The sequence below is a fragment of the Zalophus californianus genome, chromosome 5 (genome assembly GCF_009762305.2).
Source record: "Zalophus californianus isolate mZalCal1 chromosome 5, mZalCal1.pri.v2, whole genome shotgun sequence".
In the NCBI taxonomy this organism is placed as follows: domain Eukaryota; kingdom Metazoa; phylum Chordata; class Mammalia; order Carnivora; family Otariidae; genus Zalophus; species Zalophus californianus.
This window is the reverse complement of record NC_045599.1, coordinates 112,113,731-112,139,699: the sequence shown is the minus strand read 5'-3', so window position 1 is coordinate 112,139,699 and position 25,969 is coordinate 112,113,731. Positions and strand designations below refer to the sequence as shown.

General features: G+C 54.7%; 1 protein-coding gene across 5 annotated transcripts in view; it reads left to right on the top strand.

The window, feature by feature from the left end:
* Positions 1-25,969, top strand: part of NDST1 (N-deacetylase and N-sulfotransferase 1) — a 58,868-nt gene that overhangs the window by 7,425 nt on the left and 25,474 nt on the right. For 2 of the 5 annotated variants that reach the window (XM_027604782.2, XM_027604783.2), the window contains exon 2: positions 20,740-21,636. In XM_027604782.2, coding sequence (XP_027460583.1) covers positions 21,124-21,636 — 513 coding nt within the window. In that variant the 5' untranslated portion in view covers positions 20,740-21,123. Of the gene's footprint in view, positions 1-11,201; positions 11,318-17,872; positions 17,894-20,739; positions 21,637-25,969 lie in introns of those variants that run through there. The other 3 variants (XM_027604785.2, XM_027604786.2, XM_027604787.2) reach the window with 3 other exon arrangements.

Here is a 25,969-nt window from a genome sequence, read left to right as displayed (position 1 = left end):
CTCAATCATTTTAATGATGATGATCATAAAATTGCCACTCAGCATTTTTTGAGAGCTTATCAATGCTTGCTAGGCGTAATCCTATAAAGCAGGCGCTATTATTGTCCCCATTTTTTAGATGAAAATACTGAGGCCATACAGCCATAAGGTGGTAGATCTAGGAATTCTATAGAATTCTGTAGGGGTGCTTAGAAGCATGATTTCTTTGGAAGAAGGGAGGTGGGGGATTGTCTTGGAGTGTTTGTTTAGCAGGCACAACATAGATTGGTTTTTTAAAGATGCAGAAATGTATATACTATCAGATGAGTGAATTAGGTTTTGGCGGGGGTGATGGGATTGTGTTGGGGTGCTTAGGGCTGAAGCCTCCACATTGGGGCCTCCACTGCAGACCCTGTCATTCTTCCTGTCGTCTGGATAGCCATTTGAGGCACACAGAGACTCACTCAGTGCTGGGAGTTCAGGATCCCACCGCTAGGGCAAGAGAGAAAATCAGAGAAGAGTGGGTCTCCTCTGGTTCTAGCAGGAGGGGTGGGGATGGGGGTCAAGATCAGAGCCCACTGTCTAGCCTGCTGTTCTTTTCCCCCTCGGTGTCCCCAAGGAGCCCAGGAGCTGGAGGGCTTTCCTGACACTGTGGGAGCCTCTCCATTTCTCAGCAGGGAACCGAGGAGCAGGGACTTGCCCACACAGGGCCACACACAGTGTCATGATTGGGACCAGAAGCCAGAGCTATCTCAGTTCTGACCAGTGAAGGGTTTGTTTCCCGAACACTGTCCCTGCCCCGCACCCCATCTCGGGCAGTCTGGGTAGCCATCACCCTCAGGGTGGCCCAGAGCGATGCTGGGGGCAGAGATGGGTGTGTCCTGGGGAGAAAGCTGCCAAAGAGAGGTGGGGCAGTGTCCAAGGGAAGAACACCAAGAAGCCCAAACCCCAGACGGAAACCAAGTGTGTTTTCTAGGTCCTGAGAGGATATCTGGAACAATGGAAGTAGGTTGGGGGAAGTTGGACTATAAAAAGGGCTTCTGGATATCCTTAAAAAAAAAAAAGTGGTCTTTAGGTTTGACTTTTGTTTCTCTGAAGGATGTTTATGTAACTTCTTGAAAGTGGGATCCCAGGGCTCCGTGAAGTTTGTCATGCTGCTGTTTATATTCTCAGGCTTTGAGCTGGGAAGGGCTTGATAGGGTGGTCTCCCCATTTTACAACTGGTGGACTCTGAGAGGCAGGAGGGGCCTACCTGAGGTCCCGCAGTGAGACGGCAGAAGACTTGGCCCCAGAGCCGGGGTCCTCTGGTGCCTTGCAGGGGGCTGTCATCTTGACTCACTACTCCCTGGGCTCCGACTGGCACAGAAGCTGGGCAGGGGCTGTGGAGGGGTCCCCTTGGGAAACACTCAGAGCTGTAGACTTAGGGCAAGGCCAGGACTGGTCTCTAGCGACGTGGGCTCACTGGGTGCTGACTCGTGGGGTGGGCGAGAGGCTGGGATGGTGTGCTTAGTGATGCCACCCCCGTCCAGATGCCACGGCCCAGCTGTGCACCGTCTGCCCAGCAGCTGGGAACTGTGAGTCACACCCAGTGGGTGCAGAGGCGAGGGCTATTGTATGTCGTGATTTCTTCTGTTCTCCCAGCCCTGAAGGGATGACTAGGCCCTGAGCCCTGATTCGTGCCCACACCTATGAACTTAAGCAGCTGTGAGTTTAGGCTTCATGTTTACAGATATGAGCCGTCCCAAAGGGCTTGGGGGAGCCCCCTTCCTCTGCCACCTCCTATCTCTCGATCCTGTGGATGCTATGATCTTGACTCACCCGTTCTCACCAATGCAGGAGTCTGTGTGCCCCTGAGATCATGCACGACATTTGGTCGGCATTCCTCTGCATTCTTTTTCTGCAGGGAGTCTGTAGGTTTCATCAGGTTGTCAGAGGACTCAGTGTCCCCCCAGGTGCTGACAGGAGGGCAGGAGGCCATGTGCCTGCACTGCAGCAAGCAGGTTGCTGACGAGGCAGCGTGGCTGTGATATTCTAGGAGACGGTAGGCCGGCGGCAGCAGAACAGGACGGTTCGGAGTGTGGTCGCGGAGGCCAGCGTAGGGTTCTAAATCCTTCACTTAGGAGCTGTGTGACCTTGGCTAAGTGGCTGTGTCTGTGCCTCAGTTTCCCCCTCTGTAATATGGGAGGAATAATAATAGTTATCTCATGGGGCTACCGGCTTTTAAAATAAGATAATCCGTGAGAAGGACTTATCCCAGTGCCTGATACAAAGTAAACACTTGGTAAAAGTGTGCTATTATTATTATTCCCAGCTCTGCGATCCTGTTAAGTGCCTTACCTTGGGGTCTTAGTCTGCAGCTTTGGCTGTGTACTCTGTGTTGGGCTTTCCAGGAGCTGCAAGGCAAGGCGGGAGAGTAGGGGTAGACAGGGAGGGAGGGAGAACCCTCTCTGTATTTCTGGGACTCTCTAGCCCAGGCCGTCCCTGGTGCCTTGAACGTGGCTTTGTCCTGAGGCAGGCTTATGTAACCAGCCAGGCCTGGCCAGGCAGGAGACGATTCTTAACCTCGTTTTGTCCTCCATTGTCTCTTCCTCTGATGGAGCTGTTGCATTAGCTGACCTGTTCCTCAAGCGCCAGGGATGAAATCGAACACGTGCTATGCTGCCGCCCATGGATTTCATCTGGAGGTTTGCTGGGCAGGGGGCCCCTCCTCCTGCCACGTGGGGACAGACAGAGCTGATGCCTCTTGCGTGCTTTGGAGACAGAGACAGGGACTCCTCTTTAGTGGAAAAGGCAGGCCATAGGCGAGGGGCCCCTTGATCCATGGCCCCTGTGTTTCCAGCGAGTATGCCTACCCCTCCCCAGGATTCCCTCACAGGAGTACTCTCCCTATCCTGCAGCCTGCACCCATCTTTCTCTCCCCAGAAGCCTTCCCGGGGACCTCAGCTGTGGGGAAGTTGGCTTCCACTGAGCTTCACAGCATGTTCTGTGACAAAGCATGTCCCTTTCAAGAAAACAGAGGCCACACAGATGTGGCAGGCCACATCTGCCCCACGGGCAGGCTCTGCTTAGCCCATGCCAAAAATTGACTGATTGCCAAGAGGAGATTTTTACCTAAAAATCCTGATTTCTGGCTTTCCTTCACAAATTTGGAAGATAGGGAATACCTCGAGCCTGAGTTCTTCGCACACTCAGCTGGTCTTTCTGGCCGTCTAGGCGTCTGAGTTTGTAACCCTATCCTGAAGGCATGGCCTACTTTCTCTCCTGTGTTATATAGTGTTGTTCCTCGTCTGTCTGCCTTGTGAGCTCTTTAAGAACGGTGGCGGGGCAGGGGGGGCTGGCTCATCTCTGCTCAAAGCATCGTGCTCAGGCTCAGGGCCGTGCACACAGCAGGAGCAAATTAAGGGTTTCGTTTATGAAGAAGGGGTGGCAGTGGTGCTCCCCACCAGCTGGGAAGGTTCTATTTAATCGAGGCCTCTGGATCAGCCTGCCCTGTGGCCCTCGAATCCTCCTCCCAGATAAGCCGTGGCTGCTTAGCCACTGACCCAGGCAGCTTCTTAAGCTGTGGATAAACTGTCGCTGAAAGTGTTGTCCCCACGCTGTGGAACATTTCACCTGCAACCACCCCACATTTCACTCTCCCAGGGGGCTTGGAGGAGTTTGGGGGAGAGAGAGGCAGGGATCGTAGCCCTCAGATGGCACCAAGTCCAGACCTCTGCATCCTGGGGGGTTGGGGGGGAAGGGAGGCATCAGTTCAGGTGTTGACTGGGCCCTCTTGCGAGCCTTTCTCTGCTTTATTCTGCTCCTAGAGTACATGCTTCGTCCATCCGCTCCTTTGTCCAGCTGTCTGTCTGTCCAAGGTTTCTTTCACTCTTTCGGTTGAAATCCCAACGAGCCCTAAGGCCAGCTAAGCTAGCTCCTCCTGGAAGAGGTCTTGGCTGAGAGGTTGTAGTTGTTCTGGGTACAAGAAAAAGCTGGGAAGCTATAAACACTGCATGTAGATTTCTGTCCCCCATCTTCGGTTCCTTCAGTCTAAGGTACAACCTCCCTCTCCCCACAAGGTTCACACGTGGGGCTCTGTAGCCAGGTTTTGAGGACTCTGTCTTAACTCATGAAGCCCAGGCCTGGTGGGGGGACTCCTGGGTGGCAGTTGTGCTGTGTGACGTCAGCATGCCCCTTTCCGTCTTGGGGCTTCTCTTTTGCCCTCTGTGTGCTAACATACTGGGTTCTTTTCAGTAGTCGTCGCTGAAAGGGCCTTATGAGCCATCCTCGGAGAAGGTGAAAGAGGGGATCAGCAGAGGTGCCAGTGTCTGGGTAGGGATGAGGCCCTCCATCACTGGGCCAGGCCCAGAGAGCTTTCACACATTTCAGGTAATCATGGGAGGAGGGAGGCTTGAAAGCCTGGGTCAGAGTGGGCAGGGGCTGTGCCCTGGCTGGCAGGCCCATAGGGAGGACCCGAGCCCAGGGAAGTTGGAGGTCTAGCCTGTGTGGCCCAGTGACCTGGCCACAGGCTGAGCAGTGCCCCACTGTGTGGTCCTGTGGCAGGCAACCCTTGGGGTGCCTTTAAGTACCGGCCTGGATAAGCTCTTTACAGATGGGTAAACTGAGGTACATAGAAGAAGGCACTCTCTCAGCGTCGCACACGGGAGCATAGAAAGTCAGGCTCCGATTCAGGTCATCTGACTCCCAGGCAAGGCTACACTCCTCTGTCCCCACCTCCCTCTGCAGGGTCAATGCCAGATCACCCAGCTGGGACAATCGTCTGATTGTCTGTGTCAGCCTCCAGGCTAAGGCCTGGAAAAGTGAAGCCACCATCGTCACAGCCACCCTGGAGGCATGAAACCGATTGGGTGTGCAAATTATCCCTCAAACGTTCTCCATCCCATTTTTTTTGTTGTTTTTCCTTAAACTGTCTCTGATGGGCCAGCCCCCTCGGTGCCCGTTTCCGCCTGGCACTGGGCTTCATGCTCTTTATTCTGAAAACAAAGCTTCCTTCTGATGGCCCTCCCACTGCAACAGGAAAGGGGCAGGCGTGGCACTGCGCTGCCCCCGTCCACCTCCTCTTCCTGGGAGCATGGGGCAACCTTTGTCAGAAGCCAGACCCGGGACCTGGCAGCCCTGGGGGGCTGGGAGAGAGGCAGCCCAGACCCTGCTCCTGCTGGTGGCAGGATCCACCCCGTGGGCCCCACTGTCAAGGCCTCCCCCAGTGGCCAAAAGGGTGGGCACAGGTACCAGACAGGGACCAAGGTAAAGTCCTTCTCTGGTCCAAGCAGTCAGTTGTCCCAGGACAGAATGGAGATTTGGCCAGTAACTGTTCATGTGACAACCGTCAGGGTTTCAGCTGCCACAGGTGACCGGCCTCCAAGTGACACTGGTCTTCAGGGGCTGCAGAAACCAAAAGATGTGTTCAGATGAGAGAGGCAGTGGTCCCTCATTTAACAACTTTTTTTCAAGCATTTACTTTGTTCAGGCACTTTTTCTTGTCCTGGGACACGGCAGTGAGCAAAACAGACCAAGTCCCTGCTTTGGACATGGGGCTGACGTTCTAGTGATGGGATAGAATCAACAAAGCAGCAGATTAGTTCAACACTGGCTGTTTGTCAGGTGGTGAGAGGGGCCTGGAGGAAAACTAAAGCTTGGTTGACAGTAAAAAGAGTGACCTGAGCAAGCGGCTCTGCTGTGTCTCGGGTGAGAGGGCGGGGGAAGCCACGGCGTATCTGGGGAAGAGCATTTCAGGCAGAGGGAACAGCAGCGCAAAGGCTTTGAGGCGGGAGGGTGTGGGGTGTGTTTGAGGGGCAGGAAGGAGGCTGGTGTGGCTGGGACGGAAGGACCAGCCATCCTGGCAGGAGATGGGGCCAGAGGGAGTATGGAGGGGCAGACTGCAGGGCCCTCTGGCCCCCCGAGGGGTCTTTGCTTTTTAGTGTGAGTAAAGGGGAAGCTGCCGAGGGGCTGGGGCTGAGGTCACACTCACTTCAGCACACATCTGGGAAGGATCAAGTGGGCCACCGCCTGAGAAGAAGCAGAATGCCCGGCCAGGAGGCTTCTGTAGTCACACGAATGAAGAAGGGCTCAGTGTGACCACCATGTGGGAGGCAACCAGAGGTCAGATTCTGGATCGATTTTACAGGATAAGCTGATGGATTAGGTGTGGGGTGTGAGAGGGTGTCCACAGCAAGGACTCTGGCCTAAAGGACTGGAGGGACAGTGTTGTCATTTACTGAGACAGGGAAGGCTTCAGGACAAACAGGTTTGAGGAGAGAAATGGAGAGTTGAGGTCAGATGCATTAAGTTGGAGCGCTGGCGGGAGTGGAGGAGCACATGGCTGGAAGTTGGTTCCGGGCCTGCATATTCCTGTTGTCAAAGGGGCAATTCCTGCGCGGGCGTGGGGGGTACCCTCCCAAACTCTGAGAATCTGTCCTCTAGGAACAAACGTTTCCTGGGCTCCTCATGTTGTTTTCTCTCTTTGCAGACCTGCTTCTGCTTTTCCCTTCTGAGGAAAAAGGCAGATTCTGGGGACTCATTGTCATGGGGGTCCCAGCCTTTCTGCCCAGCGTGCCTCCTGTGGGGGTGTAGGGGAGCCCTGGAGACTTCAGGCCTTGCCCTGGCTCTGCTACCAATAGAGAGAGCTTTCACTCTGTGCCCTCTTTTAAAAAAATATTTTATTTATTTATCTGACAGGGAGAGAGCGCGCACAAGCAGGGGGAGCGGCAGGCAGAGGCAGAGGGAGAAGCAGACCCCGCACTGAGCAGGGAGCCCGATGTGGGGCTCGATCCCAGGACCCCAGGATCAGGACCTGAGCCGAAGTCTACCGCCTAACTGACTGAGCCACCCAGGCGCCCCTCCCCTCTTGTACATAGAAGGGTTGAGCTGGCCCCAGGGTTCTGAGGGTGGCACGGTGTACTTGAGGATGCCGCATCGCACAGTGGTTTAGAACCTGGACTTGGGAGTCCAGATATGGGTGTGAATCCTTGCTCTGCCACTTGCCTGTGAGACTCTGGGCCAGTGATGTAATCTCTCTGAGCCTGAATTTTCTCATCTGTGAAAATGGGCCAACCATAGTACCGTGTCAGCGTTGCAGTGAGAGTTAAATGAGAAAATCCACACAAAACACTTAGCGAAGGCCCTGGCACATCCTATACTCTGTTAACACAGGCTCTTAAAACCAGTGACCTGGGTGGTGGGTCAGGTTCAGGGGTTTTGCCTTTTGGCAGTAGGAGCCATGAAAGGTTACAGAGGAGGAGCATGTTACACGTAGTGATTTGAGGGCAGCCGTGAGTGTGGGGACTTGGCCTGAGTCCTCTTGGTAAGTCCCTGACCCCTTCTACCTGCCAGAGTGAGAACTGAGGGCTGGCCCTACTGGACTCGCTTGCCCTTCCCCCGCTGAGGGTCTTCACTGACAGCATGAGCCGCCTCCACTTTGCATAGGTCCCTCGGGGACGGAGTGATTATTTCCCTTAAGTTCTCCTACAGGACCCCTTGTCTGTACTTCCCAGTGGCTGACCTGGGGGAATGCAAATGTGGGGCTTTGAGGGGTGGGTGACATCAAGGGGACTTGAGTTACACGGAGGGCTCTGGACAGGGCCGATGGGGGCAAGGCAGGCCGGGAGTGGCATTCCGCTGGGCACTTGACTGTGCCCTCAGTTCCTGGTCTAGGTCCAGGCTGGGTGGCACTTGCTCCAGTGGAGCCGTGGAGAGGTTGACAACGGGCGGAGGAATGTGGCCCCTTCAAGACCCACCCTTCACTGGTGCCCAGGCATGCCGCCTGAGCCCTGGGCTTTTGCAAGCCTGTTTCTCAGCAGTTGAGCCATGCCAGGATGGCCAAGGACATTTCAGAGACCCCAGGGCTCACAGCCAAGCTGTCAAACCAGGCATTGCTTGTTTTCCCAGGGTCCAGGCATTTTTAGGGGTGGAGGGGGGCTCTGGAGATATTCCAGGGACTTTCTTACAGTGGGTAAATTGAGATCCAGAGAAAGCAAGGCACTTGACCAAGGTCTCACAAGGCCACCTCCCTACTATCTGTCACCTCCCTCTGTTCCCATGTCCTTTGCTTAGACTCCTGGCCTCCTGCCCGGATGTTTGTAACAGCCTCTGTCTTGTGGGCTCTCCGCGAGCCTTGCTTGTCTTCCTATTATCATACTCTGGCCGTAACCTGCCAGGCGCACATGCTGTGTGAGTGTGTCTGGTCTCCTTTCCCCTCGGGTCCCAGACAGCACAAAGGTTCTGAGCTTAGGCCCCAGAGCCAGCACTGCCCCTTCCTAGTGAGGGGACCTGGAGCAAGGTACCCACGTCTCAGAGTCCCGGTGTCTCTGTGAAATGAAGCCAGTAGTACTTTGCTTATGAGGATGGTTAAATGAGATAGTATGTGAAGCACTGGATATAAACCTGCACGGAGTGAGCTCTCAAAAATATACTGTTATAAGTGCTGGTTGAACCAAAGTCAAGGACCTGGAGGAGTCAACAAAGCTCTGGACCGGGCGGCAGAGGAGGTGGGCTTCAAGTTCACTCTCGAATACTGCCTCACTGTGTGCCTTTGGGGATGTCACCCTGCCCCTGGGAACCCCATTTTTCTCATTTAAGAAAGGCGGAAGAAATCACCGCTGTGTTTTTATGAGGTTGTCATGTGACACCGAAGCCATGGCTGTGAGAAAGCTTTACATCTGTGTAATGATTTAAAAATGGCACGGCGGCCGCGGTGTGCTGTTGGCGAGGAAGACACTGCAGCCACGGTGGTGGACAACTGGCTTGGCTGGAGGCTGGTCGGTCTGCAAGTGCTCAGCGTCCACGCAGGCTTCCCATCCCTGCCTGCCTACTCCTGGCCCCCGCCAGCCTACTCCTGGCCCCCGCCAGCCTGCCTTTCACATTAGCCTCACCACTGCACCCTCGGAGGTGTGGGAGGTGCAAAGACCCACTGGCATCCTCCAGGCCCTAGTGGGGTTTAGGTTGTCTGTGGCCAATGCCATGGAATGTAGGATTACAGCCAGACACTGGTTCGAACCTCAGCGAAGCACTTCCCCACTGGGAGCCTTAGCAAGTTGCTTAACTTCTGTGAGCCTCAGTTTCCATACTTGTAAGATGAAGCCCTAATGAAGTGGAGGCCAAGCATCTAGCAAAGGGCCCAGCACATGGTTATATCGGGGTGGGGGGTGTTGTATAATGTGTTTTCTGCCTGGAGCTTGGGGACTGATGGGTTTATGGATGGCAGGGAGTGGGGGCCATTGTGCCTATGTCTGGGGATGAGCTGCAGAGGTCAGTCACCTAGCTTGGAGCCAGGAGGGCCTTTGGAGTCATCTGGCACTGTCCATTTTGCCGGTGAACAAAGCAAGTCCTGGAAAGGAGCAGGTGCTTGGCTGAGGTCACCGGCAGGTTAGAGGAGGGCTGGGCCTTGGGTGAGGCAAGTGAGGCACCTAGAGGCACACCGTAGGGAGCCCTCACTCTCAGGTGCCCCTGGGAGACGGTGCTCACTCTCAGCACTGGGCAGGTACGCACCAATACCTGAGAATGGGTGCCTCTGGCCCATTTGTGCCTGTTGCCTCGCCAGCCTCACCCTAGCCGGGGCTAGGGCTGCACCTCCGGTCTCCTGACCCCAGGAAGTGATCCCCAAGCCTTGGAAGTGCAGGGACACCTGTGAGGCACCTTCTAAGCAGCTCACTGAGGCCTCTTGGGCCCCTTTAAAAGGAATCTGCAATAAGTAGGTCACTGGGTGCTTTTCACTCTGTCTGTGCTCTCTAGTTTCTGGATTCCAGAGAAAGTGAGGCCCTTCCACCTGCCTCCCCCCACCTCCTGCCCCTTCCCCTACCAGCTGTGCCTCCATGTAAGCCATGTGGGTGGGGGGCTTCTGTCGTGGTGGCAAGCCGCAGCAAGTTTAGAGGGATGAGGCCACTTTCATGCGTGCCCCGAGTGAAGCCTCCCTGGTCTCAGCAGGCCCGTGCTGTACCCACCAGACCTCCAGGAGATTAGGGAGCATCTGCAGCTCTAAGTGACTCAAAGCTTTCCCCTCCTCTTTGTTGCTGCCAACACATCCGGCTTCCCTCCACTCTGGCCACAGGGCCTGGAGGCTTTTTGGTTTCCCTAAGGCTTTCCCTAAGGCTTTCCCTATCTTGTGGGCAGCCTAATCTTGGGGTGTCCATCTGGGGCAGTTTCCCCATCACCCCTGCTGGGCCTGTTGGCTGGGCCTTACGTGGCTGTGAAGAGGTAGCCAAGGCCTCTACTCCCTGCAGGGGTTCTCAGGATTTACGCAGGGCTGGAAGGGTCCTGGCCACCATTGTGATGTGACATGAGGGGACTTGGACAATGAGTCCAGTCTCCACCCCCAGGCCCACACATACAAACACTCCATCTTTTTCCCTCCTGCAACTCTTGGGGCCTGAACTCCTGCCATCAGCAAGTAGCCTTGTGCTTTCCTTGGTGTCCTCTAAAAAGGCAAATACCCTCGTGGGTGGACAGTCTCCCATGTATTATGCTGCTGCAGAGCAAAGCCAAGCTAGCCTGGCCCCTTTCCAGCTGTGTGTGTGACCATGGCCTAGTTGCTTCTCCTCTCTGGGCTACGTCAGGCCCTTTTTACCCAACACCTCAACCCGCTGGCATGGATTCTACGCCTTCCACACTCTGGCAGTTAGCCTCATTCTTCCTCTGCTGGACGGGGCAAAGGGGAGGACTCGCCAGCTGAGTTGGAGTGGGGGCAGGCCCAGAAGCCAGTGTCACAAACGCGTTGACCACCAGCTGGCCCCCATAGAGGATATCAGGCCTTCTTCCTCTTCTTCTCAGGACACGTGGGGAAACTGAGGTCTGGAGGGGGAAGGGCCTTATTTGGATCACATTGGAAGCCGGGCAGGACTGCAGCCAGTGTGGGCTCCCTCCAGTGCTGGCTGCTACCTTTCTTGACAGTGTCTGGAGGGCCCATCAGCATGAAGGCCAGGGACATGCTTTCTCCCCTTCCATGGAAGGCGCCTCCAGGCAAGGGCCTCTGTCTGCTGTGGGGCCCCTGGGTGTGGGGCAGAATTGGGCAGGACATCCTTTTCCTGAAGTCCAGGAGGGAGGGGCTGGTGGCCTCTAGCAAGGAACATGTTAGTGAGGGGCCTGGAGGCTTCGGGAAGGGATGGCAGGGATCTCGGTTGGTGACTCGGTTCAGGGTGCCCTAGGGCCACCCCTCCTTCCGTCCCTCCCTCCCTCCCTCCCTCTTTTCTCCCTCCCTCCCTCCCTCCCAGGGAGGCGGCTGGGCATAGAGTAATGCCATTTGTCCTAGCTCTGGGATTAGGTGCGGCAGCATTAAGTGAGGAGTGTGTAGCCATTAAGAGGACGCACTGAAGGGAAGCGGAGCCCAGCGCTGCTGCCTGGAGGTCTGGTGGGTCTTGTCGTTCTCTCCCCAGCCTTCCCATACCCTCTGACCATGGCCCCTAGTCCCCTCCCTTCTGTCCAGTCCTCCAGGTCTGTCTGGACGGACGTGTGTGTGCCTGCATGTTCACAGCCACGTGGGAGGGGGCTGGGGGCTGGGGGTGGGGGTAGCCTGGCCCCCAAGCCTGGCACTGGATCCTGTCTGCATTTAGGACCGGGAGCAGGTTCCTCAAGTGTTCCAGCCCCTGGGGCCGCCCCAGAGAGATGGCTCAGGGCTGACAGGGCAGATTTCTGATGGAGTAGAAGGAGGTGGTGGCTGAGGGATGGGAAGGAAGGGCTCAGTTTCTGTTGTAGCTTCTCTTGAGCCGGGCAAGTCCGTGAATCCACTGGAAGCCAAAAGGTCTGAAAGGTAAAGATTTACTGCAGGGCCATGGTGGGTAGCTGGAATGGTGAGGTCCCAGGGTGCTCAGAAGTCACATTCATGACTTCAGTCTTATCTACACTGTGAAAGCCACGGCATGTCAAAGCCAGAAGGACCCCTAGAAAGTTCCCATGTTCTTAATTTGTTGTATGGTGGGGGCCGGTCACAGTTACCCTGAATTTGTTTGGAATGTGGTATCTCTCTGGGGGAACTCACTAAGAGTTTTTATAGATTCTTAGAGGGTTCTGTAACTCCAGGAGGTCACAGACTTCTGATCTAGTCCACACCCCTCATTGTCCAGTCGAGAAAACAGAGGCTAGAAGTAGGGAAGGGTCTTGTCCAGAGGTGCAGAGAGGGTGAGTGGAGGGGCTGGGATGCTGATGTGGACTCCAGGCCCACGTGGATTTTGGCTTTTGCATCTGTGAGATGGAGCGCCCCCCCCCCCCCCGAACACCTGCTTTTTGGAATCTCTCAGGGGGCATCCAGTGACCTGGGGTGGGCATGCGGAAGGACTGCCCGGCATTGCCTGGCTGCACTGCAGGGGTGACAGGTGGGGCAGGGTAGGTGTTCAGGGCATGATAAACTTGTTTCTACTTCGTTGGGAAGAAATGGTGAATAAATGAGGTCATGATTGTGCCTGGTGTGCACCAGAACCGTGAAGCATGCTGGTCACCATTATCCTCCGAGTTCACTCTCGAAGTTGAGATTTCCTGCTTCTTACCCTCACTCTTGCTTCTGTCTCTTCTTCCTTCACATGAGGCCTTTGCCTGGGGTGTGGGGGCAGCCCCCTTTCTCATGTGGACACCTGCTTGTCAGAGATGACAGAGGCCCCTGGGACAAGGGAAGGTGAAGACCCTCTGGCTGAGATCTTGCCTTTCTGGGAATCTGTGGTGTCCTTCTCTGCCAGTGAAGGCTTTCCCAGCCCTGGAGAAATTGGGTCAGCCTGTGTTTAGGCAGCTGGGGCTGGTGATCTTCGGGAAGCCTCTCTCTCGATGTGCTCTAGGCCACAGACCTGGGTTAAGAATGGTGTGGAATGCTGGACTTGAGGACTATATAGGGGTTACAAACAGGGGCCGCAGGGTGGGCTGGCTTGGGGTCATCCTAAGCTCTGCCTCTGCCCAGCTGTGTGACCTTTAGTCAGTTGCTTACCCTCTGTGAGCCTAAGTTTCCCCATCTGTAAAGTGCAGATATCAGTGACCCCACCTCTCAGGGTGTGAGGGTGGGGTGTGACAGATTGGGGAAAGCTCTCAGCACAGTCCCAGTGTAGGGCTGCTGAGTTACCAGGAGCTCAGCCAGTGCTGGCTGCTGTCTGCAAGGGAGTTTATGATATTTGCAAGGAAATATCATTCCATTCCTTTTGAATGCCTATGACCTGAGCCTAAGAAAAATAGGGATGGATTTGACTCTGTCATAGATGGATTTGGGGGTTGAGGGGAGAGAGACCTATTTGGGGTAGCTTCATGGGCTAGTGGGGAGCATGCCCTGTGATGGGCCTGCCCACCCTGATCTGTGTTAGGAGCTTTGGTGGGACTGGAGGGCAGCTGGTCCTGACCTGTCTTAATTCCTAACTCTGCCCCTCTCCACAAGCTGGTTTGCTTGTTTGCTCAGTAAACCCTTTCTTGAGAGCCAGTGCAAAGGTAAACTCTCAACTTGGGCTCTGTTGGAGGAAAGACAAATTCTCAACAAGTGGGGTCCAAGTTCCTGAGGTTTTTTGGTTGAGCATTCCCTGCTGGGGAACCCAGAACAAATCCCAGGTTGGGAACCTGGGAGTGAACCAGCACTTTATGCTTTGTTTGCTTGTTGAGTGATGGATGATTTGTGAGTCTTCTGCCAAGACGGATCATGAGAGGCTGCTTTTGATGTTAAAACACACATAAAATGGATGAAAACAAAAACAGAAAGAGCACCATTCAAAGGGAGCAGAGAGTGGGATGTGCGGAGTAGTGGTAAGAGCTGTGCCGGGTGAACGTGGGGGGCCCACGTGGCCAAAAGCTGATGAGCCCGGGCTCTGGAGCCGGCTGGCCTGTGCGGGATCCCAGTCATCACTCGTTCGCTCTGTGGGAGGGGGCCCCTCCGGGCCTTACCGTCCTGGTCTGTAACGTGAGGGCCAGGTAGGTCGTGGTGCTGTGAAAGGGTTAATAGCACGGAGTACAGACATATTTGTGTCTAATAAATGAAAGTTCATATTATTAATGCATTTAGCTTGGAGATTTCTCATAGCAGATCCAAAAAGGGAAGGTAATTGGCAGGGGCCCATCTCTCTTGAGCACCTGTCGCGGGTAGGAGACCGCCTCTGCTTTGGAGAGCTTTTGGTGAAGTTGGGGGACTGGCGCTGTAGTCACAAGAGCAGCCGGCGTCGGGCAGCGTATGCGTGCAGAATTGCATGGTGGGACACAGAGCAGGGGAGCTCACCTTGGGCTTTGAAATACAGCCGGCAGAGTCCAACTCCAGGCTGAGGCTGGGCAGCGTTTTAATGGACAAGAAAATGGGTCCAGGTAGGTGGGAGTGGGGCAGGGGTCCTTTCTTCTCTCGGGGTCTCCGTGTCCCCACGTGCTCAGTGCAGGGTGGGCTGCACCCTCTGCAACCCCGAGACTCTTGAGCCAGACTGCCGACTGTCTCTTGGTGGCAGCCCTGGACTCCGGGGTGACTGATGGGCAGCAGCTTGGCCCTCAGCCAGGCGGCACTGCGGGCCTGTGGGGGATGGGGTATGCAGTGAATTCCAGCAGAGGAAGGGATTTGCTTCTGGTTCGGCCTCCCAGGGGGGTAATTGGACTGGAGAGACTCCTGCACAGCTGGGAAGCAAATGTGGAGGATTTTCTCTGCTGCGCTGTACGTGGTGGGTGGGGCAGGCTGAGGCTGGGTGGCTGGTGGAGCTGGGCGGCTATGGGGTGTGGCTGGGCAGTGGGTGGTGGTGTGATTGTGCTGGGGGTGTGACAGGCAGGGAGGGGCCGGGTCAGCTGTGGGGAGTGGCCCTGGGATTGCCTGTGGGGCTACCGGCGCCTGGACCCGCAGCCACCCCTCCTCCCACAAGCCCGGGTGCCCATTCACAGACTTTTGAAGCTCTTTGCTTCCCACCCCACACTTGCGCCTGTGGCCCAGATGGCTGTGATGACACCACTTGAACAGATGGGCACCATGTGAGTTTGTGCATTCGTGTGCACGTGAGGATGGGGATATGGGGACAGTGTCAGGAATGCCCCAGGCGGGGAATAAAATCTGGGCTCGGTGAACATGCAGGACTGCAGGGACCTTCCTGCATCTACCTTGCAGCAGCGTCACACCAGAGGCACAAAACCTCAGGGTCCCCAAAAAGCCTACATCTTCGGTGTCCAGCGCCACGCTCGGTGTCTCGTGGTGCCCAGTAAGTACAGAAAGAGGGGACAGGGAATGGGCCTCTGCTTATTTCCAACTTCCAGTGTGCTCCCAAACCCGACCTCCTTTCTTCTCCTTCTGGATCCACTGTGAATTTGATCTGTGGCCTTGGGCCAGGTGCTTCCTGAGCCTCAGTTTCCAAATCTGTTAAATGGCTAATCATCGTATTAGCCTATATCACCGTGTGCCAGGCCCCGAGCTGTCTGACATGCATCATCTCTATTAGTTTTAGCGCTGTGAGATAGGAAGTGGTATGAAGCCTGTTTTACACCTGGGTAAACCAAGGCTCAGAGAGATTGAGGGATTTACTCAAAGATCCCAAGGCTGGTAAATAATGGAGGCAAGGTTCAAGCCCAGGCAGGCTGGCTGCAGTTGGAGCCCTTCACTGTAAGGCCAGCCCCTAGCACACCGCCACCTCTCAGATGGAATGCAACAGAATGACATGTGCATCCCTTCGCGGGAGATCGGGTGCACAGAGTAGACCCCGAGTACATGAGAGCTGCTCATTAGGTGTGCCGCCCCAGGAAAGGCACAGGGAGCTCAGCCTCAGAGAGCTCTTGCTCTCACTCCTGGAGTCTACCTGTCCATCCGGGACAGAGCCAGACCCTCTCCCCAGTCCTGATTTCTAGACAGCTTGGTCTCTGGAAGGCCCTTGGCCTCTGCCTCCTTTCTCTCCAGGTCCTAGAGAGGATTATGGGGGAAGCAGAGCATTTTGGAGTGGAGTGGGGTGAGGGGTAAGGAGTGACTTTCAACTCCAGAGCAGTGGCCACAGTTACCGTGGTATTTCCCGAAAGTGCAGCGTTGCCATGGCATCTCCATGACGACCAGAGCATCTCATTCATTATCCCCAGCACCTTGGCAGGGAGAGCTGGGCTTAGGGCTGGGAGAGCACAGTGGGAGCCTGGCTGATGGCTCGAGGCCTCGGTGGCTGAGGTCCCCTCCTGCTGTCCCCCTTCGCAGCCAAGGTGTCCCTGCCGGGCTCTGGAGCCACTTCTGTCTCCTGGGGTCTGGGTTCAAATTTCAGCTCTGGCACAGACTAGCTGTGTGATTTTGGGCAAGTGACTTAACCTCTCTGAGCCTTATTTTCCTCAACTGGAAATGTAAATAATGACAGTAGTAGTTAGTAGGAGTAGGCTTAAATGAGGTAAGGTGTGGGAAAGTGCTAAACACAGTGCCAGGCCCGCGGTAAGTGCTTGAAATGTGTAGCAGTAAAAATAACAATGATGATGATTATAATGGTATCACTGTTGTTATTATTTTTATTATAGAAGCCCCTTGGAGGGACTCCCGATGGAGGAATGAAAGACCAAATTTGCAGTTAGGAAGGAAACTTATTTGAGTCAAGACTTAGCGGTTTCCTGTGTGACTGTGGCAAGTCATTTCACTTTGGAGCCTCAGTCTCCTTATCTGTAAATTGGGAGTAATAACAGCTCATTATGATTCATTCATATCCTGAGTACTCAATTAGGACCTATGCCTGGGGAGAGCAGTGGGGGCTTCCACGATGAATCAGACTTGTCCCTGCCCTTCAGGGCACCCAGGTGTGTGGGGAAGGAGAAGGAACGAAATTAGTATTTGTGGAGGGCCTCTGTGTGCCAGCTGCTGGGTGCCAGGGAGGGCCTGCCCTGGCAGAGGTCAGTAAGTCCTGGCCCCGCCCTGGGATCTGGAGGCTCCAGAGTTGCGTATGGAAACACCTCGAGTCCACTCTGCATGGACCTCACGCTCAGGTGCACCCAGGGACTGAGCAGGAAGCCAAATGAAGGAAGGAGGTTGGCTATGGGACTGTGTTAACTGGAGAGTCCATGTCTGTGGGGACCGATGGTGGCCTGTGGGGATGAGTGCCCAGTGTCAGCAGAACATACTCTTTTATAAAAGTTAGAAGTTCTAACTTTTATGTGGAATCTCCTGATTTTGAAATATTGATAGCGAATCTCAAATTTAAGAAAAATGCCGTGTAAGCCAGAGAATGCACATTTGCGTCCTGTTTTGGCCTGAGGGTCCTGGCTTTCTGGTTTCACACTATGGAGTGGGGATGGGGCTGGCAGAAGCCTGAGGAATGGGACTTGGGGGCAGGAAAGGGGGTGGTGCATGGGGATGACTTCAGAGAGGTGATGACATTGGAACTAGGGTCTTGAAGGATGAGTAAGTGTCCCAAGGGGGAGGGGGAGGCATTCCGGCAATGGGAACTTCATTAGCAAAGGCCTAGATGCATGACCAAGATTGGTGACTGGTTGGGCGAGGCTGGAGTTGAGGAAAACCTCTGGCAGTGTCGGCAAGACCCAGGCAGGCCCAGGGCAGCGGGGTGGCGGGGGTGGGGCGTCGAGGCCTCAGCCTCCAGCTCTCCTAGAGGACTTGGTGGCTGCAAGGGGATTAGAAGCCCCCCAGTTCTCCATCCTTGAGCCACGGGGGCTCTGGAATGCAGGTGGGCATGGAGGGTCTTGAATGGCTGGCTCCAGGCCTTCGAGGGGGTTGCGGTGGGGGTCAGTGCTGAAGGCCCCTCTTGCCAACATACTGGGGGCTGACACTTTGTTCATGAAGCAGCATCTCGCCCTCCCCCACCCCCCACTCCAGAGTATTTGGCCTTCTCTGGGGACAGGAGAGGCCTTTACCCTCTCCTGGGCCTGGGCTTTGCCATGGCTTTCTCCCTGGTCTCCTGGCCTCTAACCATCTGGTCCCTGCTCATCCGTCCAGCTCCAGGGAAAGGCCACGGCCTCTGCAAATGGGGATTTGGGCTTCTGAGGACTGGCTATCAGAGACTCGAGAGGAAGCATGGAGCTGACTTGACAGAGCTTTGTGAGTTCAGTTCTTGTCCACACTGTGCCTACATTCAGTAATCAGCAGGTGTGCTCGGAGAGAGTGGCTGACCCATATTTGGTGCTGTGTGCTTTATGTATATCAACTCATTTAATTTTTTCTTTTTTTTTTTTTAAAGATTTTATTTATTTGGCAGAGAGAGACACAGCGAGAGAGGGAACACAAGCAGGGGGAGTGGGAGAGGGAGAAGCAGGCTTCCTGCTGAGCAGGGAGCCCCATGTGGGGCTCGATCCCAGGACCCCGGGATCGTGACCTGAGCCGAAGGCAGATGCCTAATGACTGAGCCACCCAGGCGCCCCGCAACTCATTTAATTTTCACAACTATGGGAGCATGTCAAACTTTGCTGTTTTACAGTTTAGGAAACTGGGAGCACTGAGAAGTTAAACAACTTGCCCAAGGTCACACGGCTGCTGGGAGGTGGCATGTGGGTGTGAATGAAGCTGCCTGCTTCCGGTCTGCGTGTAACCATAAGGGTTTCTTTACATTGTTTAGGTCCATGGGTGGGTTTGGGGGCATGGGGTTTGGACTCCTTGAAATTGTTACAAGATTTTCCAGCATACATGCATTTTTTTTTTTACATGCATATTTTTTATGGGAAAATGCTGTCAGATTCCCACAGGGGTCTGTGATCCCCAGGTGCCTGACACTGCTGGGTGCATCATTAACATGCACGCTGCAAGTCTGTTAATGCAATCGACCAAGGGCCGGTGATCACAGCCCCCAGGCCTACAGGGGAAACACTGTTGGGCGGCCGGAGTGGCCAGGTGCCCCCAGGCATGGCAGACTGGCAGGGCATCCTCCGGGCAGCTGTACCTCTCCACCCACTGCACTCTGGTCCTGGCCCCAAGGCCGAGAGGTGGGGCTCATTGTGGCCGCAGGGCAGAGGGCTGCCCTTATCAGGGGGAAATGGGACGCAGTTGCAGCCTGGGAATAAACAGGACTGTCACCCCAGCCCTTCAGGCCTCCGCCCAGGAAACCTGTTCGCTCTTGCCCTGCTCTCAGCTAGAATTGCAAGGAGTCCCCGGGAAGCTCTGCACTGTCCCTTATCTCCAAGCTGAGGCATGTGCCCTTCCGCATTCCTACCCCTGGTCAACCCACACGTGTTCTTCTGGTCAGTGCAGGTACCATTTCCTCCAGGAAGCCTTCCTTGATCCTCCCCTTCTAGGAGAGTCCAGTGCCCCTGAGTTCTCTCAAACACCCTTCCCCCACTATCACACTCGCCCCCCCCCCCAGCATTGTAGGTGCCTGTTTTCTTGGCTGCCTTGGGTTCCCCAGGGTGCTGGCACATAGTAGGGACTGAATTACAGAATATGGGAGGTGGAAGAGCCCGCCTGAGATTGGCCCAAGCTCCTCGCTAATAGGCAGGAAGCCCAGGGAGGGGTTATGTGCTCCGAGTCACACAGCATATCATTGGCAGAACTGGGAGCAGTGGTGGTGTCTGAGACATATCCTCATTTCACACTCCTGTCTCTTGCTTCTTGAGCACATCTTTTAAAAACATTTTTTTAAATTTTCACAAACATAGTAAATGATTGTTGTAGAAAATTTAGGAAACAAAAAGAAGAAAATAAAAATCATTCGCAGATATCATTGTTAACATTTTGGGTTTTTTTTGGTTTGGATTTAGTACCAGTTTCTGGCTTACGCATAACAATTTTTAACAGAAATGTGATCATGCATACCGTTTTATAAATGTTTTCCACTTTAACAACATGTGTGGCAATTATATTTCTATGTCAGTAAATGTCCTTCTTCCACATCTTGTACAAGTTGTAAGTGGCTGCCTGGGATTCTCTCTGATGCTTGCATCGTAATTGCTAAGGACAATCCCCTATTGTTGGGTGTTTGCTATTACAAACAGCCTTGGGATTCGATTTCTTTTGGGGAAATCAGTACACACTTCTACAGTTAGAACCCCTGGGATAATAAGTTCTTAGAACTGCAGTTGTTGGGTCTCTGGTACGCTGTGGCCTGGGAGGGATTTTCAAGATCTTCACCCCCAGCTCTGGGTCTGAGGCTTCTATTCCCCCGTTGGCTGTGTCTGCCCAGACCCTCACACTGTCCCTGTGCACAGAAGAAGTGCCCCCAGGGCGTCAGGGTCTCTGTCCCCATCCCCATCTCTCTCCTGCTAGCTTTCAGCGGCTGCATCCACTCATGTGTATGGGGGACTGGGGGCTGCTATTTGGGGTGAGGAAATTGGGGCCTTGGTTTAGTGGGTGTGGGTGTGGGGTCTTCATTTACTTTCCAGTGAGACCAATACAGGTGGCCTGCTCTGGGCAGGGACGGTGGGGCTGAAGGGGACCTAGGAACCCCAAGTTCTGGCTGCCTGATGAGGCTGCTCAGCCCATTCAGAGAGAGAGAAATGGTGGGGGGAGGCACTGTGGGTGAGGAGGAGCCGGTGAGGTTGGGGTGTTCAGCCGTGATTTAGAATTCCACCTCTAGCTCCCAGGCCTTGCAAATGTTTGTTTCACTTTGTCCTTCCTGCACCTGGAGTTTGCGTGGTCTAGTCTTGGACTCTGATAATTATAAAAAAATAGCAACCACCATCGCAGACACCATATTATACACATTATACACATTAGGATTAGGGACTTACGCCCTGAGCCTCTTGTGAGGCAGGTACTGTTGTCAGCCCTGTTTCACAAGTAGGGAAACTGAGGCTCAGAGAGACTACAAAGCTTGTGTGAAATAATGCAGCCAGGTTGGGCAACAGTACTTGAGCTTGGGCCCACCGAGGTCAGGTCCTGTCTGTCCACAGTCAGTGGACCCCCCACAAAGCCCACAGTCTGACTTTTCACCTCTGGCTCTCCTCTTCTCTCCACAGCCTTGGCCCCGGGGGCCCCACCAAGCGAGCAGCATGTGGTGCCCCCAGGCCTGCCCAGTGTCCTTTGGCCCGCTGCCCAGCCCCCCCAGGAGACCCTGACGCCCTGGGGGCACTTCTTCTGTGCACAGGACCACGTGGGGGTTTGCCATGGTGACATAAAGGGGCGCAGAGGAAGGAAGGAGCGCGACCAGCCTGCAGACTGTGCCCCTGGCTGGGAGGAAGGGCCGGGGGCCCAGATCCTCCACTCCTGCTGCCCACCGAGGGCCGCGCTTGCTAAGTGTCTGTGAAATTGTTGGTCAGTGGACGACTCTGGTATTTCCTGCGTGGGGCCTGGGGGTGGCCAGGGCACACGGGCCTCCAGCGGCCGAGGTCTCCGGGGCCAGGATGCCCGCCCTGGCGCGCCTCCGGAGGCTGTGTCGGCATGTGTCCCCACAGGCGATACTTTTCCTGCTGTTCGTCTTCTGCCTGTTCAGCGTTTTTGTCTCGGCCTACTACCTGTATGGCTGGAAGCGGGGCCTGGAGCCCTCGGCGGACGCCCCTGAGCCTGACTGTGGGGACCCGCCCCCCGTGGCCCCCAGCCGCCTGCTGCCGCTCAAGCCCATGCAGGCGGCCGCGCCCTCCCGCACGGACCCACTGGTGCTGGTGTTTGTGGAGAGCCTCTACTCACAACTGGGCCAGGAGGTCGTGGCCATCCTGGAGTCCAGCCGCTTCAAGTACCGCACGGAGATCGCACCAGGCAAGGGGGACATGCCCACGCTCACTGACAAGGGCCGTGGCCGCTTCGCCCTCATCATTTATGAGAACATCCTCAAGTATGTCAACCTGGACGCCTGGAACCGGGAGCTGTTGGACAAGTACTGTGTGGCCTATGGTGTGGGCATCATCGGCTTCTTCAAGGTACGTGGAGCTGGGGCCCCCAAGCAGTGCATACTCTGGCTGAGTTTGAGTCCCATTTCTACACTAAATAGCTGAGTGTCTGACTTTCCTCATCTGTAAAATGGGTAGAGTGGTAGCACCTACCTCCTAGGATTGTTGTGAAGGAGGAGTGAGTGAGTATATGTAAAGCACTTGGAGCACCTAGTGCCTGGTGTCTAATAAGTGGTTTTTAAATATTAGCTGTGAGGGGCTCCTGGGTGGCTCAGTGGGTTAAGTGTCTGCCTTCAGCTCAGGTCATGATCCCGGGGTCCTGGGATCGAGCCCCTCAGCGGGGAGCCTGCTTCTCCCTCTGCCCCGCCCCCCCCACTGGTGCTCTCGCGCACTCTCAAATAAATAAATAAAATCTTTAAAGAAATAAATATTAGTTTTTATTAAGAGCACATGGCAGGGGGATTGCCTGGCACACCGCAGGCACTTGCCTAAAGGAAGCCCCGGGAACAGGTGTGAGGTAGGAGAGGCTTGGTTCCTCGAACGTCATGGCAGTCTTCCCTAAGGGACGGGTGTGCCCTCATTTTGCAGATGGGTAAACCAAGGCCTTAGGAGGGTTACGTATCTGAGGCTAGGTAGCCTGAAAGTGGGAGAGCCGGGATTTGAACTCAGATTGAGGCAGTCTGGGCTCTGGATCCTGTGCTCTTTCCTCTTGGCTCCGGTGCGCTGTGGCATTTATGCACCTCCTGAACAGAGCCATTTTGCATTGGAGGAAAGAGGAGAAGGAAATCCCAACGGGCAGGTGAGCTACTCTGGGCTCCGCGGGGCACCCAGAATGACTGCTGGGGTCAGAGTCTTTGCTGAAAGTGTCGTAGAGAAGCTATCTGTGGGGAACAGCTGGATGGGGGGCTCTAGAGGCTCTGGCTTCAAGATGGGCAGTAGGGACTAGGTAGGTGCTTGGGGACATTTGCTTCTTCATTCAGCAAATATTTACTGCATGCTGACTGTGTTCCAGGTCCTCTGCTAGGCACTGGGGACACGGTGGTAATCGGAGTGTGCAGTCACTGCTGTCATGGAGCTGACATTTCAGTGCAGTGGGGTGGGGTGGGTGACAGGCAACAAAGAAGTAGACACACCATGTGGCAAGTGGTAATAAGTACAAGAAGGAATAAAGCCGGGAAAGGGCACAGGGAGTGATGGGTATGGGCAGTTGACGCCGTTTTTGATACAATGGCCACTTTGACAAAGCGACTGGGAAGAAGAGAGACAAGGAGACGCATAGGTCTTGGTACAGAGGGCCTTCCAGGCAGAGGTGACAGTAAGTGCGCAGGTCCTAAAGCAGGTTCTTTTTTGGCATGAGCTAGGAGAGGAGCAGGAGTGGGTCAGAAGGGGCCCATGTCTGCTGGTGGGGGCCATGTGTCCCCAGGCATTCGTGGGCCCTCTGGTGCCCTGGGCCCTGTGCTCAGTGTAGGGAGGAGCCTGGTTCAGATGAGGGGTTCCCACTGTGTGTGCTTTCACGCATTAATGCAGCAGGATGCTCCGCCACTAAAAGAAGGTTTTATGGGCCAAGAAATTGAAGGCCCTTAGAAGTCCTGCAGTAGAACAACCTGGTGAGATTTGTTCCCCAGCTGGCTTGATCACAAAGCCCTTTACTTCACAGAGCACCCTCTGGGAAACGCTGGCCTGGTTTATGGCTTTTCAGTGGCATAACCTCAGACTGCCTCCGTTGTCTGTTTTTTCTTTTCTTCTGGACTCTTCCATTCCCTGCCATGAACTTCATTAAGTTTGGTTCTGAGCCTCAGTCCTGAAGAACATCGCAATGGCTGACATTTACTGAGTGCTCGCCCAGCACTGTGCACTGTTCCTGTGCTTTGTGTGAAGAATGAACTCACCTAACACCCACCAGCCATCCTCTAAGGCAGGTGGATGTCATCCTGATTTAAGAGAAAAGGAAACTGAGGCAAAGAAGGGTGAAGAAATGTGCCTCCACTCATCTCTCTAATAAGCACAGATCCAGGCAGTCTGGCTGCAGAGGCTTTAGTCGTAACCACTGTGTGATGAGTCCAGGGCCTCAACCGCCGCTTATGTAGTAGAATTTACATCAGCGCATAGATCTCCTGTAGTCTCTGCAGACCAAGCAGCAGGCACAGTTGGTACACCAGAGCTTGGATCCTGTCTAGCCCCAATTCTTGGCTCTACAGAGGGTGGACATGAGGCCCCAGGGAGCAGGGACAGGCTCACTGTCTCACTGTGGGGTCAGTGGAAATTCTAGTCTTCGTGCTCTTCCTACCATATTGCTTAAGACCCCCCCTTGGTCTTGAGCAGGGCCCTGTGATTTTCTGCTCAAACAGAGCCCTCTGGTGGTCAAACTCCATCTGTTGGCTCTTTCCACAAGGCCCGCGTCAGTGCTGTACATTGGGTTTGTCAAACCCAGAGGGTTTATGGACTCCAGAGGTCTGGAGACACTCACTTTCCAATTCCCATGGGTGCTGGATTCCCAGATCAGTGTAAGAGTAGGGGCTGAAAAATCCAGGCCCTGGTTCACATCTTTCCATCATTTATAAGCAGAGTGACCTTGGGCAGGATCTTCAACTCATCTGGCACCGTGTTGAAGATGACAGTGGGTGGCACCCTGAGCCACCCAACAAATGGCAGCTGTCTTGCTTTGTCATCTCCGTGTTCAGCAAACGCAGCTGGTGGTCACCTTTGCCTGTCTTGTGGCTCTGACCAATATGCGCCCCTCTGAGGTCCTGGGGGTGGGGGCGGATCTTCATCGGTAGCCCTGGTTCCTGCTGTTGTTGTGTCTCAGCCTCATGACACCAGGGGCCCTGGGGGTGACCATATCCCAGCAGGGGACTGACAAGGGCTACCCACCCACTTTTATTACACACTTACTATGTGCCAGACACCGAACTCATTGCTTTGTAGGCCTTATCATGTGTAATTCTCACAACCAGCCTGTGAAGTGGGCACTTTATTTTCAGGGAAGAAACTGAGGCCCCAAAGTGGAATGGCTGTCTGGAGTAACATGGCCAGTAAGTTGGGGCCGAGGATGGACAACCACCCTCGTGCCTTCCAGCCCAGCCACACACGTGAGCATGTCAGTGCAAACCGACGGACAGATGGGGGGCCTGAGATCCGCAGAAGGGATACCGTGGGAACCTTGGGGGTCCCAAAGTCATCCAGCTAGTTACCATCAGAGTCTGTATTAGGCCTCTTGATTCTCGGATCAGGGCCCTTCCTTCCTCTACCTGCATGACTCTGTTGGGAGATTTGGTGTCTCCTAAGTGGGTCCTCAGTGCTGAGGAACAGAAGGGGTTCCCCTCTGGTGGGCTGAGGCCTACAGTAGGCATCAGTCTCTGCGACACTGAGGCTTGCTCTCCATTCCCTTCCCCAGCTGGCTCCTTTCCATTACTGACTGGCGTTCCCTCTTCCTCCATGTCCCCCAGCTGGGCAGCTGGCTGAGCTGCCAGCACCTGGCAGTCAGCTCAGGAACAGGGCTTTGAAATGGGATCCCCCGGTGCCTGTGGTCCAGTGTGGCCTCCCAGGCCACAGCAGGTGATGGACAGGGCCTGAAATGTTACCGGGCCCCACTGCCTTTGCCCCCACGTAGCCCAAGTAGTTCCCGTCCTTGGCCAGTGCTGGGTGGAGAGGCCTCTCAGGCTGCAGCTCTGCCTTGGGTCTCAACACTCGAGGCTGGCTCAGGACAGGGTGGGGCATTGGCAGGTACTGGTGCATAGAGAAGTGAATGCAGGTCCCTTATTGCATTTTACCGGGCCAGAGCCCTGAAGAGCCTTTGTGGGAATTAGCAACAAGCATTCCTGCCTGGCAGCTATTAGCAAAAGACACCCTCTGGGCAGAGGCAGCTCCACTTGGGGCACATGGCTCAGTCCTCAGCTGAGTGTCCTTGTGCAGTGCTCACCTAGCCAGCTCTCCTGGGTGGCCCTGTGTAACCCCCCCTATCTTTCTCTCCAGACTCATTGGGTGCCCTCATTTGGTGCCCTTTGCTTTGCCCCACCCCACTCATTCTCCACTCGGCAGCCAGATGGATCTTTTTTAAAATGCAAATTAGAATCTGTCATCCCTCTGTTTGAAACCCTTTGATAGAGTCTTTGCTGGCTTCCCCTGCCACTTCAAGCCTCCAGGGTCCCATGTCTGGCCCCAGCTGACCTTTATGCCTCATCTCCTCCTCTGCCTCTTGGTCACTCTGCTGGCCTCTTACTATTGCTTGAGCCCTCTCCTTCCTTAGGGCTTTTGCACTTGCTATTTTCTTTGAATGTGGCCCCTACTTTTCTCCAGTTGATACTTAGGCATTCTTTAAATCTTAGTTCAAAAGTCCCTTCTCTGGGAAGTCTTCCTTGAGCCA